The sequence below is a fragment of the Centruroides vittatus genome, unplaced genomic scaffold, assembly GCF_030686945.1.
Source record: "Centruroides vittatus isolate TY-2023 unplaced genomic scaffold, ASM3068694v2 contig_920, whole genome shotgun sequence".
NCBI classification, from domain to species: domain Eukaryota; kingdom Metazoa; phylum Arthropoda; class Arachnida; order Scorpiones; family Buthidae; genus Centruroides; species Centruroides vittatus.
This window is the reverse complement of record NW_027122607.1, coordinates 276498-293738: the sequence shown is the minus strand read 5'-3', so window position 1 is coordinate 293738 and position 17241 is coordinate 276498. Positions and strand designations below refer to the sequence as shown.

Sequence of the window (17241 nt, the reverse complement as noted above, 5' to 3'; positions counted from 1 at the left end):
ATTTTTTTTTCTTTACATTTTTAACTCAATTCAAAGGCATTTTTTTGTAAGCAGTTTCCAGCAAACTTTAATAAATCTTTTTTCTATTTGTGAAAATTTATATGTAATTCAAAGGTAATTTTTAATGTATATTTTACACAGCGTTATTAATATTATGAATTTGGAGGTTGCAGAATGCTTAAATTACTTTAAAAAATGAAAAATAATTATATTATTTGATTTTAACATATTCTTTATATCTTAAAAATAATTAATTATATCCTGGGAAACAGTTCACTTTTTTCCCGGATCCCGGGATAAGCAAAAAACCGGGAAATGAGAAACTCTAGTCTGTAATGCGAGTGGGCTCTTAAGCAGCTTGTAGTGTAATAGGAATTGTACAAAAATTTTAAGATTTTCTTGTGATGTTTGTGAAATAATTAACTCGTTTTTTTTTGTCTTTTTTTTACTCTAATATAACTACAAATTTTAAAATAAGACATTTTAAAAATTTAAATTTTCAAAGAAATTTAATTTACGGCAAGATTAGTGAATAATAGTTAATATTTCATTTTAGTTATGTTCGAGCAGAAATTTTAGCCGGATTTGTAAATGGACTTTTTCTAATCTTCATTGCATTTTTTATTTTTTCTGAAGCTGTAGAGGTGAGTTTAATAATAAATTTATATACTTCGGAATTTATTTTATTCATTTTTGTTAATTAAAAATGGAATTTTATTAAATTTAATATATATTATTAGAAAAATACATAAAGTTACTGTAAATAGAAGATATAATGAATTCTTTAATTTAAATACACTAGACTCTTGCTAATCCAGCCATTCTTTGGACAGAGTGCTGGATTACTGAATGCGTATTGGCCTAAAGGCAATGAATGATGTGATCTGTTAACTTTCAATACTAAATTGTTTTGGAGGCAGGTGGGCAAGTAATACAATGTGCTGTCTTATGCAATACTGTACACACAAGTGAAACCCATGTAAATAGGAAAACAGGATGTAACATGACTAACATTTTTATGGAAACAGAAACACATGAATGATCACATTGGTGGTATGCTGGATAATTGATAGACCAGGGGCTGTATTCTGGTCACCGTTTCTGGTCTCTTGTCTCTCACAAGCTGGGCTGGTTGCTGATTGGCTAATCATTCGGATTTAGCCAATCGGTGACTGGTTTGTGAGAGACGAGAGATCGGAGACAGTGACTAGAATACGGCCCCAGATTTATTAAGGGCTTGATTGGCAAGAATGTTCTGTACTGTATTCCAAACAGCTTTACTTCAAAAATTCTTCAGAAATCAAGATATTTTCATAAACCAAGTAAATGGAATTGTGTTCTTAGTGTTTGCTTTTTGAAGAGTAGCATGAGCTTAAAAATGTTAACTTTTGCTCTCATCTATTATTGATTTATACAAATAAAACATTTTTGGATTGTTTATAATAGTTTTGAAAAATTATTATATATAAATGAACAACTCTACTAAACCCGATACATTGTAATACTAAAGCCAACCATTGCCATATGCTAACGGGCTAATTAATGGCTATAATATTAAAGAATTGATACTAGAGAGGCATTAGGCACCGTCTCTTAATAAATTTAATAATTTATTCTTTTCTTCCAGTAGATTAATAATTATAATTTTTAATTAAATAATTTAGAATTTATTAAGAGATGGCACCTAATACCTCCCTCTTGTATCAAATTGTTTGGTAATTCTTTAATATTATATCTGTTAATTAGCCCAATAGCATATGGCAATGGTTAGCTTTAGTAATTATTATATACTTTATCACATTTAATGATTTGAAATTTTAGAAAATATTGTATTAAAATATTTAATTCTATAGAATATCGTTTTTAAAGCATATTTACATATACAGTAGAACTTCCTTTTAATGAATTATTTGATAGAATTCTGTCGTTGAAATAATTAATTGCATTACTTTAGTTCTGTTTTACAAAATAAAAGAATGTTGAATTCATATGTAAACGTGAATAATTCTTGATACAGTACATAGAAAACGACATTTCTCGGAAGTTGATTAGTTTCAGCACTGAAAAATAGTCTTAGGTATTAACTATATTTTTGGCTAAGTTGCAGTATCATGATCTAGTTCTATGGGAGAGAGTTCTTACAAGAAAATATTTTCCTCTTTTTCAGTATGAATTGGTTTAGCTTCTAATTGAGTAAAAATGCCTCTGATTAGAATCTAGTTCTAAAAGATTGCCATTGAAATTCTTCCAAATACTGTATAAATAAATGAAATTTGCAATTGTTTAATTCTATATTTGGTAAAATATAATCACATAATGTTTTACTTCATATTCTAGATTACTGTGCTAGTTTATCAAATATAGTTTGTACTATCATGAAATAACCATATAATATATGATTATCAAATAATTTAGAAAAATTTTTTAAAATTTAATTTAATTTACAAATAAAAATTTTTTAAATTGCTTACTTATTTAGAAAAATAATGCTGTTTAATTCTAAGATTATATTTAATATTCTCTTTAAATCTTTCCTGATTTACATTGTTTTTCTATCGTTTTAATGAATAACAAAATATATTCAATGCTTACAGTTACTTTTCCTTTTATACACATATTTCTTACAAAATATAATGTTTTGTGTAACTTGGCAACAAATATTTTGTGAATAAATACTTTAAATAAGATCTTATAATGTGGTATCTTTGTTTCACTAATTCCATAATTTTTACATACCATGGAACCTGGTTAACTCAAACCAGAAAACTTGAAGTCAGTTTCTTTGCCCCCATCGTCCAGCATTTACATGTTAAATCAAACTAGTTAACTCGAATTTGTCTAATTGTTTAACTCAAATGGGGTTTTGATATAGTACTTTCATAAAGGCTCCGAAATTTTAATTTTCTGTTAAATAAAATGATTAATGTTCATCTATCAAATAAACTAATCAGAAACTTTCTATAAAGCACAGGAACCACATATGACTAAAAATAAACATCATGTTATGTGATGGCGGGTGGGGATATGATGGCTTCCAGACAGTGTGTGTGTCACCTAGATACAGTAACAGCAATTCAAGCCTCCTTATTTTTTTTATGGACTCCTTCAACTAGCTGATGTAATAAATAAGTAGATTTTTGATAAATTAATTTTAAAAAATTATTATAGTCCGATTCTATGTAAAAACTTTAACCTTTACAACAAAATTTTAAAAATATAACAATCATAAAGAGTGGTATGTTTGTGATAAAAAATAAACAGATGGAGTGTGGGGGCGAAATATCACAATTAAAAAAAATCTGTACTAAACACTCAGTAATGAACAGATCAACCATTTGAAAAAGCATTTTTGAGTTTCTGGACAACACCAAGAGACTTACATTGACACGACAATTCTACCTAATATGACCCACAGAAATATCATGTAAATAGTTTATTATGGCTCACCAATAAACCGATGCACAAAATCTTGATTTTTAGCTGAACCTTCATAACTCAAAACTCTTTAACTTGAAATCCAAATTTTTTTTCCCCTGACTGATTCAAGTTAACCAGGTTTCACCATACTTTCCTATGATACCATTTTTGATCCCACATACCATTGAAATTTTGCAAGAAATCTCTCGCATTATATTACTGTGATTAGTAAATTACTAAAGACTACATTGCTGTATACTCATGAAATTTTTTGAGCTCATTTCCTGTAATGTTAAATTCAGCAGTATAATCTCAGCTCAATAAAACTTCTGTATAGAACTGATAAATCATTGTATTGTATATCCATATTCTTGTTTTCCACATCATTAGAGAAAACACCCAGCTAACTAGGATTTTTGTGAACTTAAAGAATCTTCATTCCCTATTAGACCAAATTAATAAAATATTGTAAAAATAAAATTAATAGATCAAAAATAAAAGCTGGTACAAAGTAGGTCACGTGTACATTACTGTATAAATATTAACGAGAACAGTCAGAACAGCAAATCATTAAAAAAAAACAATGTGTCTACCCAACTATCTTGGGGAAACTGATTCATTCCAGGGGTTGTATTCTGGTTATTGTCTCTTGTCTCTTCTTTCAAAGACAAATGACATCAACACAGAGATGAAACTCATCTTCTGGAGACAAAGGCAATTCACTCATAATTATCTCATCTTTGACATCGCTGTTGACATTACATTTCTGCTAGACTGATTATATATGCTCAGGTTATCTGTGCACACAATACAGTACAGAATTTTAACTAATGAAATTGTAACATTTTCAATAAAGCAAAATAAATACAAAAATAGAGCATGTGGTAAAGAAAGTATAATGTTCTAATAAAGAACTTCATTTTGACAATGACAAAGACACGCTTTTGTTTTGTTTTATAGTTTTTCTTATGGATTCTAATGTTTTGACATTAGAATCCATAAAATGTCTTGGGTGATGCTGTGAGACAAAACCTTAAGCAAAATTCATTATCATCCAAATCAAAAATTGTTATTTCTCTCTGAAAAAACTCTTTTTCAAGATAGATAACATTCCTAATATAATTATGCTACTTGGATTTATTATATAATAGACCAAGTAGCAACCACCTATCCATATTGGATATACTGAAATTGAGGCTACAGATGAAAAACTAGTCAAAAGACAACTATTCACTTGTCTCTGGAATGCGAGAGACTTTTTGAGAGAAAAAGTCATCCAGAATCATGTTTGGGAAGAAACAGTCTTTCAAGATGTAAACAAATGTTAGCAAATCAGCAATCAGCTTGTGACCACTATCAAAGATGTGAGACAATGACCCCAGGTCAAAAATAGTATTTTTAATGGCAGTCTGTAATTTCTATATCAGGCCTTGTTCTCTTCAATATCCAGTTGCTCCCATTGCTGAACCTGGCTGAAAACATGATGGGCATGATATGAAAAAGTCTCTCTTGGTAACCATAGGACAGGAAAAGTCGAAACTTAAGGAAAAAATCTAGATTATGACCTGATATAACCATTGAATTGTCACTGATAGTAGCACAAAATCATCAATTTATTTACTGTTGATGGTTTTGAAGCCATTGTATAACACTAGTAACAGTTATTCTTTTCATCTGTTATTTTTAAATACAGGTACTCCTCACTTTACAACCTATCTGCTTAACGACCAATTGAGTTTCAACCTGCAATTCGGGGAATTCCCTTTCTCAGCTAGAGTGTCCGTCAGTGGCGAATGGTGACATGCACACTAAGCGTACTATAATAGTCTTTTTATGAATAAATTTGAAGTTTGTTGCATAATTTAGTATAATTTTACAACGATCCTATATTCCCGGCGCAAGCTCCTTGCTTATCGACCAATTTGCTTAACGACGTAGTCGTCGGAACGGAACTCGGTCGTAAAGTGAGGAGTACCTGTAATAATGACAACTTATTGATATTATTTACAAATAACTACTTTTAATATTAAATTGCATACTTCTAGCTCTTCTGTTTACAAATATTAATTATTTTGTTACAGTTATCCTTTTAGGACTATAACATTTGTTTTTTTTTTTTTTGGAGGCTTATCATATGTGACGACTGATTTTCAGTTTTAGTTTTTATCAGAACACCACTCCTCACAACGAGAATACAGGGCAGTGTTGCCAACGGCTATGCCATAAATATATTATTTTATAAATTTCTTGTTTAACTTCATTATCTGTGAGATCTGGATTCCCTCAGAATCACTTTTTGGTAATAATTCGTCTTAGGAATTTTCCCTTCATATAAACATCCTGTCTAAAAACGGTCCCGGACGAGAAACTATGCGTCCCGGCCAAATAACCATCAACAATCCTTTGTCTTTAGCTTGTAACCTGGATAGTCTTGCAACATTAGTTTATAGTTACCGTTAGAACTCGTCGCATGTTTTTAGTCCCGGGAACACCTCTGACACAAATTGTCATCCGCTTACGATCACATGATCTATTTTCCCAGGCAAAAAGTATAAAAGCCACTCCTTCCACCCCCTCGGGGGAGTCATTTATCATCTGCCGGAAAAACGCCGTCGCTCGTCGTCACCGACTCGGACCTTCTCCGACGTCTCCACGCTCAGTCGCGAACATATATAAAACTGTGCAAATGGGATACTAATCTCCCCATTGAGGAAATCAAGTGTTAACTCTCTAAGGAACTAAATTGAGGTATGAACCGCAAATGTAAGCTCTCTCTCGACCCCTACGCGCATTAGGGACTTTAGTTAGAGATTTTGTAGTTGTGTCCATTGTTATATCTTAATAAATCTTGTTGTTATTGTTAAATGGTCTCCTCTTTGTCTCAAATATTGCTTCGCCTTATCGTCGACCCCATCCGTCTTCCCTCCTATCCACTCGCGTAACGCGTAACGATCAGAAACTAAACAGCCATCCTTGACAAGTGAACTGGAAACGGGAGATACGACATCCTCTTACCTCCCCGTTTCACATATTGGTGACAATCGAGAGGGGTTTCAACTATTTCGGACCCCCCGACGTCACTTTATCCAAACTACTTTTAAATAAATATTGTAATGGAATTACTATATTTAAAGGAAAATTAATTTACAGGCACACCTCACTTAATAACCTATTCATTTAATGATTATTTAGACTTACAACCAGCTCTCCAATGCAGGGAATCCCTTTTGTAGTCTTAGTCACATTCCCACAGTTGGTCAGTCTGTATTTACTACATGAAGCATTTGCAATCTCCAAGACTACATATTTCATTTATTTTATTGCACACCCCATAATACAAGATGCCAGCAAAAAGGAAGAGCATGACTTTACCTGGAGGAAGCACCAAGTATCAAAGGCTATCAACCTTGAGAGGAAAATGAATATTATAAATGACTATGAAACTGGTAAAAAAACTTAAAGCAATAACACATGACTTGGAGCTAGGACATTTGACTGTTTCAACAGTTTTGAAGGATAGAGATAGTGTGAAAGCAGCAGTGAAAGCATTGACAGGATTTAAAGTCATAAAAATTAGTCAGCAAAGGCCTCATTTACAAAATGGAGAAATTACTGGTGATCTGGTTTCAAGACCAGATACAAAAAGAATGCCGACGAGCCTTTTAATAATCCAAGCCAAAGTATATGGTATCTTTGACATTTTGAAGGAATGCAAAGATGAAAAATTGACAGAAACATTTACAGCGAGCCATGGCAACAGTTTTGTTGGAGATTCAACTTGCATAATCAGAGTATCAGTGGTAAGGCAGCAAGCGCAGATGTAGAAGCAGTGGAAAAATTTATTAACCAGTTTGATGAAATTATCAAGAAAGACCACAGGAACAAATCTTCAATGTGAATGAAACAGGACTTTTTCGGAAAAAAATGCCCAAAAAGCCCTGCATACATACACAAAGAAGCTAAACAGTGCCCGATTTCAAGTTTTAAATGCCTACTTTTTTCTTATGAATGAACTTTAATTTCTTTGGTACCTCATTTTTATAATTTTTGCTGATTGTACTTTTATGTTATGTTATATCTGAGAGATTTGTGCAAATTAAAACAAGTTGAAGTTTCCTTTAGATCTTTCCTTTATCCATAATAAATGAAAACAATTAAACTCTTCGTTTATTAACCAGTTTGCTTAATGACCTAGTTGTAAGAATGGAACTTTGTCATTAAGTGAGATGTGTCTATACTCAGAGGTTTGAGACTAATAACGATCTACAAAACAACATTAGGACCCATCTCAAGCTATTGGCAGCAACATTCTATGACAAGGGGATGGAAAAAACTCATCCACAGATATGATAAATGCCGCAATCTTCGTGGTGATTCAACATAATCACCATGTTTGTACCTAACTTTTGGTATTAAATTCATTTTGTTATTTACACTTGTCTTTTTTTTATGGACCATTGGAGCTTGAAAAAAAAAAACAGCCTACATATTTTAAAATAGTAGTTTTTATTTTATTAATGAGTGGACTTTTAAAAACAAGTTTATATTTAGTTTATTTAATTTCAGCTTAAAATAATTTTATCTATAACTATTTTATATCTATTATAGAGAGCCATTGAACCTCCTGAAGTCAAGCATGAAAGATTATTTATTGTTTCTGTATTGGGTTTGTTGGTGAATCTTGTAGGAATATTTGCTTTTCAACACGGTCATGCACATGGCCATGGACATGGTCACTCTCATGGGGGTTAGTAGATTAGTGTAGTGTTTTATTTAACATAATTATGTTATATTTAATCATAAACATGTATTTTCTATATCTATAATTAAAGTTAATCAAATTATTATGCTTGGCTTATCATAAGTAAAATTATTATTATTTTATATATATGTGAAATTGCCAACCCTGGTGGAGATCAGGGACTCAAAATCCCACTTCTCTGACACCAGTGTAGGTTTGCCAACCTTCAGGGGGAAATTGGTTAATCCTGCATCAGTAATGGTCTAGGATCTGTCCTCATATGGGTGGTGGATCTGGAGACGGAGATGACAAGTGTCTAACATAGAAACCATTTATTATAACAGAAGATAACTTACACTATACAAAAACAATTTGTTCCAAAGTTGGTGACTAGAGATAATGAGCAATGATTCAAGCATCATGGAGTCGTCGATGGCAATCATCTGGTGGACGGTGAATGATGTAGCCCCGGGGCAGTAACGTTGACAAGTTCGTTTTGAGGTGGGGAGATTCCGATAGCTGTTTGAGGCCAAGATCCTAGAATATAAGGTTGGCTCATAGAGAAGAAATGCTTTTCATTGGTTGCTTTTGGTTGACTTAGTTTCTTTTAAGACAAATTTAAGGATATGAAAAATTGTACAATATATATTTCATAGATATCCTGTAAATTTTCAATTGCAAATTATATGCTTATTTAGGTCATGGACATTCGCATGACTCGCACGGTCATTCCAGTCATTCACATTCGCAATCTCATGGGCATGGGCATGGGCATTCACATGATTATGGTAAGTTTATTCTTTTTTTAATTTAAAAAATGTAATGATTTTAATGTTAATGTTTCATAAGTTTATAATCTTTAAAAAAATGTAATACAGGAAATCCCCATTAATTTGAACTCAGATAGTTCAAAATCTCGTTAGTTCGTAACTACTTTTCTCCCAGCTGAAGATATAGCGATTTACATGTTAAGGAATTGAGTTAGTTTGAAATATGGCTACTTTGAAATTCAAAGTCAAAATTCTATCCGAACTGTGATATGCATATGTTAATTCATTTGTTTAGATTGAAGTGCCTCCACGCTATAAGAGAACAATAGACCAAGAACAACTCTAATCTGGTCAATATGGCTTTGCTTTTACAGTAACACATTTTCAGGTGTCACCTTACCCATGGACTACCCTTTCTTTCTATTATCTCGTAAAGAAAAAATATGGCTGAATTTCAGGTTTGCAAAATTGGGCTACTAGTAGCAGATTGAGGTATTTATAGGGCTCTAGGCTACTACATTTGGGTAACTTACTACTTTTTGGACCACTTTAAATTTAAGCTACATTTTGAGAAATTCTGCTTTACTTTTTATAAAACCTATCTGGTAACCTGTGGGGTTCTCATAGGGCACGTTCTGTTTACTTTCAGCTTATTTATATTATTGTCATTAATTATTAATTAATGAAAATAGCATTCTGTATACTGTGTTCTGTTTGCTTAATAAATTACATCAGCTATACGGCATTTGTCATATTGTGCAGAAATCTCAGGTAATTCGAAGTCTCGAATACTTCATCCCTTGAATTTCTTGTATTATGAATTATGCATTATCCTGTATTATGTATTTTTGTATTTGATGGTGAAAGTTTTAGAATCAGAACATCAAAATTTAGAAAATGCTTTTTAGGTATGATTGAAAATACAAGTAGAAAGTAAAAATATAAATTTTTTAGCAGATGTAAACAGGGTCAGATTAAACACATTCAGGGCTAGATTAACCCACTTTGAGGCCCTAGACATTTTCTTCTTACTGGGCCCCCTCTCTCTCCCACAATAAGAACACATTTTCTTTAGATTTTAGAATTCACAATAACCATATAAAAAGCAATATATTTTTGTTTATTTCTTTATTATATACAGTTGTCCAACAGAAAAGTAAACTATCTTATTTACAAATCTTTTCAAAATAGACAATTTGATCGGGCCCTTCAAAAAATCGGGCCCTAGACATTTGTCTCATTTGTCTATGCGATGATCTGGCCCTGAACACATTCATGTCTAAAAATGTAGATATACATTTGACCTTGAACCCTGTCAAAGGTCTAATACAGTGTTTTTCAACCGGGGTGCCGCGGCACTACGATTGAGGTGTTACAAAGTTTAAGACCTTTAGGCATTTTCTTGGAAATTTACTTAAGTGTAGTTCAAGATAACTCATTGTCAGTATTTCGACAAAATTTAAAGGACTTAAATTTTGATTTTGAACACGTAGAAACACTATTTTTGCATTAAAATGCTACTTAAAACTGTCAATTTTTAAAATTTTTCTTCCCGGGGAGGGGACTCCCTCCTCGGATCCCAGCATTGCGCATAATATTCGTTTTTGCAAAAAATTCATCTGCCCCCCCCATTAGCCTCCCTTTTTTCAGATTCTAGATCCGCCGCCGGTCGAGGGTGCCGCGATTTTTTATTTTTCAATCGGGTGCCACTCAATGAAAAAAGTTGAAAAACACTGGTCTAATATGTAAAAATTTGCTCATTTATTTGTTATAGTTTTAAACATGTTTTCTCATATTTCCAACAAGCATAGATCGTTTGTTAGATAATATAATGCCTAGCTCCACATGTTGACAACATTTAAAACAAAATGTTTTAAATTTTTCAATTTTTATCAAATCTTTTCACAGCAAATAGTTTTCTCATAGTTTTTTTCTTTTTTCCAGTTATTACTATTATTATTAAATAATTTAATGTTTAATTCTTTTTGAAACATAAATACAAATAAGCAAAAGCATTACGATTATTGTGGTTTAATGCATTTTTTATGGAGTACTAATTTGCATATTATTCAGGCAATTTAAAGTAATTTAGTAATTTTATTAGCCAAATTGCAGCTTTAGTAAATTTTTTCTATAAATCAATTTTATACAATAGAGAAAATTCTTATATATAAATAGAAAAGATATGGATTAAAAAAGTGTTTTAGGAATTTGATGTATTGCACAAATATTAAATATTCAAATTTTTTAATAAATAATAGAAATATATTCATTTCAGGAGGTAACAGTAATTGTGATGATGAGGATCATAAACAAGAGTCTTCTCAAAGTCAAATTATGCATGGTAAGTATGGCTTTTGTTTGTCAGTATTTTAAAAGAAATTCTTTTATAATTTCTGTTTAGAGTTAGTATAACCTTTTGTTTGGAAATATTCTGATAAAAATATTGAGTTTAAGACATTTAACAATTTTGTTTCCTGTGTTTATGTGAGATAAGCAGGGGGCCAGGGGTCAATCCTTCCTAACCACTTAATCTTCTCAGGCTGGTAAAACCTGTTCTCCTTGTTGGTAGGATGGCATAGGAGGGCAAAAAGTGAGTGGGCAAGCACACAGACAGGTGTCTTCATGGGAAAAGGATCAACAGGTTGGCAGGTTAACAAACAGAACATTTATTGATTAACTAAAGTTAACATACAAAATTTGGTTACAAGTCTATCTGACTAAACGCTACTCGATTAAATGCGATTAAATGCTACTAGGGGGAGAGAGAGTTCACAAAGTTCGAACAAATACCTCTATGTGTGAGATTGGAGGGGATGGTTGAAGTATGGCGGTCGCTGACGGTATGGAAGATCTGCCATTGGGTGTCTTCTCCGATGGGATTCAAGTCCAAAGCATGGAGGTTGACTGGCACAAGTTCAATAATAACTTCTGTGTGCTGACGCGCCCTAAGCTTCTGGTAGCGTGAGCTTTTGTAGTGTTAGTGTGGGAAAGCAATCCGTTGACGATGACTTGCAGTTCTTGACATCTAAGTGTCAACTTTCCCACCTAACTGTTGATAGTTGAAGGAGGATGTTTACAATAATTTCAAACAACGAAAAAAGGGGAAGTTTCCTTTCATTTACAAAATTCTCGCTAAACTCCACGGACTCACATTTATAACTTATTTTGTTTATAGTTGTGTATAGATGATGATGATTGCTTACTCAGACTAACACTAGAAGTCAGAGAAGACAGTAAAAAGAACTTTAGTTATTTTATATTGTATTCATTTCTGCACACTATATCTTTCATTGTGTTCATTTCTAATCATAAATCTGATCTTTGTGATATTAAAAATAAATTATTATTCACAACATATTATTTTATACATTTTTTTATTACTAGGTTAGTACAATTTACAAAAGCATTGATTTTTTTTTTCTCTGAAACTATATTTTTGTACTTATAAAAAATTATTCCAGGATTAAAGCTTGTACAGTGGTGCCTCCAAATTTATTCATTCCAGAAAACTGTTTGAAATCTAAATCAATTTTTCCCATTAGGAATAATAGAAAGCAAATTAATCCATTCCCAGACACTAAATAAGACTCATTTTGACAAACTTAAAACAGCAAATATAGGTAATTTAAGGTAAAAATAAGACAACTAAAGGCTCCAATAATAAATTAAAACACAAAACAATAATTAATATATATATATAAATACTGTATAATAAAATGAAAGTTCCATTTGAACATGAAAATTCCATTTACTGTTCGCACACTGTTGACTTCGGCATCTTAAACATGGCTGCCAGATTCATTACACCTGTACTGCCTTCGTGCTTCGTGATAGTTTCTTTTTCATCCCGATTGTTGATATTACAGCCTTCCTCTTACTTGTTAGATGTCTTTGCTTCTATATACTTCTTGAATGCTATAGTCAATAGACTAAATAAAGGTTATATTTGTTGGTTGAACAGGTCTTGTTACTTAATGTAGATGTCTGATTTAAGGTCTGTAAAGAAATTATACATACACTTGAAATTTGTGTGTAACTTCATACAATGTTTATTTATACCAATTTAATGATTAATAAACTCTTTATTATAAATACAGTGGTGCCTCATATAATGTACTTAATCTGTTCCAGGTGCACATCCATTAAGTGAAACGTCCGTTATACAAAACGCATTTTTCCATAGAAATAATGTTAAAACATCTAATTGGTTCCGCAGCATAAAATAACCGTACTGTATCATTAAAAAAATGAACACGGGGTGCGTTCTTTTATTCCTCCGCGTAACTCTGCGCGAGCGATATCCGTTTAAAAATTCCTGCGGAACGTGTTCCTAAATTCCGGTGGAAGTGCGCGCTGTCGAATGGCAAAAATGGCCACTTGTAGCAGTAGTTTACGGTGGAAAGCAACATGGCGTCCTCCATGGCTCAGATAGTTTTGTTTCCGGGTTCCTTATGTGGTTTTATGAATGAAAATTTAGAAATTGTGAAAGCCCGAGTTAGTGCATGCGGTGATGTAAGTGTCTTTACAAATTTTTTTTGAATGGTAGCTGGCATTCTAATTTTTTCGTGGCTATTTTGAATGCTCTTTCAACAAATAATTCATTTTATGGTTAAATTTTACAATTGGGACCCTTCTTTTGCCTTTAAAAGCTCATATTTTAGAATTATAGATTCCTCCGTTACGATACTATCAATAGTGTGGGTGCTGCCATCGTTCTTTCTTTCACCGTCGTTCCTAAATGCCTACAAGCAGCAGCGCACTCCCGTAGTAGCGGAGACACAGAGCGACCGCTATTAAAGAACGCACCCATGGAGCAGTCACCAATATGCGGGAAAGTCCGTTGTTTGCAGCCAGTCCATTGCTCGAGTCACGTAACGGCCAAACAGAAAGTCCGTTGTTTGCAGCATTCGTTATTCGAGGCGTACGTTATATGAGGCACCACTGTAATTACTCACAAATATATCATATTCATAAATAAAAATATTCAAATTCCTGAGTGATATATTAATATAAAACTTGCGACCAAATCTGTTGTAAAATAATTATACATACAGCAGTAAATTTGCCCTTTTACATAAAGTTTTAATAATTATAATTTCAGTTGTTTTGAATTAGCTTATAAATTCTGTTAGGTATTGTTTCTGACAAGTGTTGCAGTTATGTAAGTTTTATTTTATTCCAACAATTATAACTTTCAACTCTCAGTTCATCAGTGGTTGTGTATTATTTGTTGTTAGCATAGATCATTTGAGAAAGCATTATTTGCAGATTTTTCTTGAAATTTAAGTGTAAAAAAATAGATGTAATGGCAGTCCATTACATTTATTTTTTTCTTGTTTAAACCAATTTTTTGATGTATTAAATGCATGACAGAGAGCATTGTTTTGCTGGAATATCCACTCATTTTCTCCAGTCAGTGGTCTAAATGGAAGAAGATGCTAAAAACAACATATTTTGATATTTTCTGAAGTCATTCTGTTGTTAATTATGATTGCTTTGCCATTGAAAGCAAACATCGAGAAAACCATGACTCCACCACCTCCCATTTGTCTGCTAAAAATTCCTATGGTTCTTTCTTTAATCATGCTAATAATACCTATTACCATCTGGTCTATTCAGATTAAAGTTTGTTTCATCTGAAAATACCACATTTTTCCATTTCTCAATCCAACTCATTACTAATTTTACACATTCTAGTCTGTTTTATTTGAGGTCATTTGTAAGCTTAAGTTTTATCTTGAGTTTAACATAGGCAACTTACAATTATTTTTCAAAACATTAGCTATTGTTGCATGTGACACTTTTGGTGACAAACTAGCAGCAGTTGTATGTGTGAGGGCCAAAATTTGGTGAAGAAATTTTTGTTCGATTTGTTAATGTTGTTTTTTTTGTTAAAAGTGTTAAAGACAATTAAACTGTTTTCTGCGGACTTACTTCTTTATTGAAGGCAACACATTCAATGTGTCACCCGGAACCACCAAGTGAACATTTGACTATTGGTTCTAAAATACTAAAAATCTTAACCAAGTCATGGAAAAAACCCAGGAGGAGCCCCCCAAATAAAAGGGAGGGGGCGATGACAATCTAAAGCAGTCATCATCAACCTTTTCTTAAAGTGTGTGTGTGTTCCGACCCGCCGTTCCAGCCATCATTGCTCGCCGCTGCCCAAGAAGACAAAAAGGGATTACTCTTCGAATGGAGTTGCCGAACCATCACACCTACGTTGTATTGATACATCTAGGACTTACATGTATTTTAAGGTATTTATTATCTCACAAACTTACTGTGAGCTCTTTCTCTCAGGTGGAGTTGTTGTAGGTTTATCCTTCTCTTTTTAGCAATTATGCTAAGCATCTATATTAAGTTTTGAGCTATTGTGCTAAGCTTCTGAATGTTGTCGTAGAATTTGTAAATAATATCCATCAATAAATGGGTATTTTTGTTATATTTGTGGAGTGTACTTCCTCCAGTCGTTTCCATCTGCCTCCATTCTGGGTCTGGAAGCCTGTGAATGTGACTGCTCGTGCGATGACCGACGTAACTGCCATTGAGATTTCCGTGTCCAGCAGATACGGTGATGTCCATTCCGACCAGGCATCAAAGAGGTGCCGACCCTGCGGTCACACGTGTAGATACTCCTTGTGAAGTAGTGAGAACGATACAATTATTATGGGGAGGGGATAAATGATGTCTAATTTAATTTTCTTATTGCTTATTTAGTACATTCAGTTATATGATGTAATACACACACTGTATGTATAATTATTTTACAGCAGATTTGGTTGCAATTTTTATTCATGAATATGGTGTATTTGTGAATAATTATTTATAATAATGAGCTTATTAATTGTTAAATTGATATAAACAAAGATTATGTGAAGTTACACACAAATTTCAAGTATATGTATAATTTCTTTATAGATCTTAATTATAACAGTTGTGAAATTTAATGCATTAATGCTAATGTGAGATTGTATTCTTTGTTTAGAAGCTTATTTTACATTTCAAGCACATTTTTTCACTGTGCATGCAGTTTGAACTTTGAAGAATTGTTCAAACTCCGAAGCAAATTTTTGTTGAATTTAGTGTTTGAAGTACAAGGTACCACTGTATTTATAGTTGACTTTTAATTATTATAAATTGATTACATATCTATACAGTATATATACTCTGTTTTGAAAATACATACTACTAATACTGTGGTGCCTTGTACAGGTATCCTTAATTAATGCAGTTAATTAATCCCTTGATCTTACAATGTATATCAAAACCACATTAATCAAAATACAGTATCTATGTTAAGTAAAGATAGCTGGTAAAGTCATGTTAATTTAAACTTTTGCTGTATATATAAAGGGATCGCTGCAATTAATTTCGTGCATTAATCAAATCCTGCATTAAACAAGGGATACCTGTACTTCAAATTTAATTTATTCCAGGAGGTTGTTTGAATTCTGAATTGTTCAAAGTTCCAATGAATTTTTTCATTAGAAATAATGGAAAGTGAATTAATCCATTTCCAGATTCCAAACAATATTCATTTTGATGAACTTAAAACTGCAAATATACATACAGTGGAACCTCGCTTAACAAGCACCTTGCACAACGAGTGACGAGGAGAGGGGAAGTCCCGAATTGTGTGCATGCGGCATGCTCCATCAGTCTGTGTTTAGCTCTCGTTCCGCTAGCATCTTAGTGTCGCTTGTGGTCACATATTTTTCCAAACTTGCGTTCACACATTACTTATAAACATCAACAACCATAGCCCGTTATATAATAAACACGCCAAACGATATGCCAAATTTTTGGGTCATTAAATTTAATGACAGATTCCAAATTAAATTTTAGAAACGTCTGAATTAAAAATTAACTATTTATAATTATTAAATTTAATACGAGATGGAAACATAACTGCCTACCTCTAGTCAAATTAATTAATTTCTAATATTTAATTATAGCCTTTACATAACCCAAGAATTTGGCATATCGTTTGGAGTGTTTATCAAACATATTAGCTGTGATTTTTTTTTTCTGCAAATCGAGTTCTCATTCCAGGATGGTTCATTCTGTGCTAGAAGAAAAGATGATGATGATTCACGCTCCTTAACAGTGTGTATTGTACAATTTTTTTTTAATAAATGTTATACATAAAACATTTGAGCATTTTTTCGGCGTGGAACGCATTATCATATATTTTACATCAATTTCTATGGGAAAAATTGTTTCGCTTAACGAGTGTTTCGCATTACGAGTAAGACTTTGGAACGAATTATGCTCGTTAAGCGAGGTTCCACTGTAATTTAAATAATA

General features: G+C 32.4%; 1 protein-coding gene across 1 annotated transcript in view; it reads left to right on the top strand.

Annotated features, from left to right (window-relative positions):
* The window catches only part of ZnT86D (zinc transporter 86D), a 39339-nt gene that overhangs the window by 12584 nt on the left and 9514 nt on the right, over window positions 1-17241 (top strand). The window contains exons 4-7 of the mRNA XM_067281457.1: window positions 557-644; window positions 8026-8164; window positions 8857-8946; window positions 11207-11272. Of these exons, the coding sequence (XP_067137558.1) occupies window positions 557-644; window positions 8026-8164; window positions 8857-8946; window positions 11207-11272 (383 nt within the window). The remainder of the gene's footprint in view (window positions 1-556; window positions 645-8025; window positions 8165-8856; window positions 8947-11206; window positions 11273-17241) is intronic.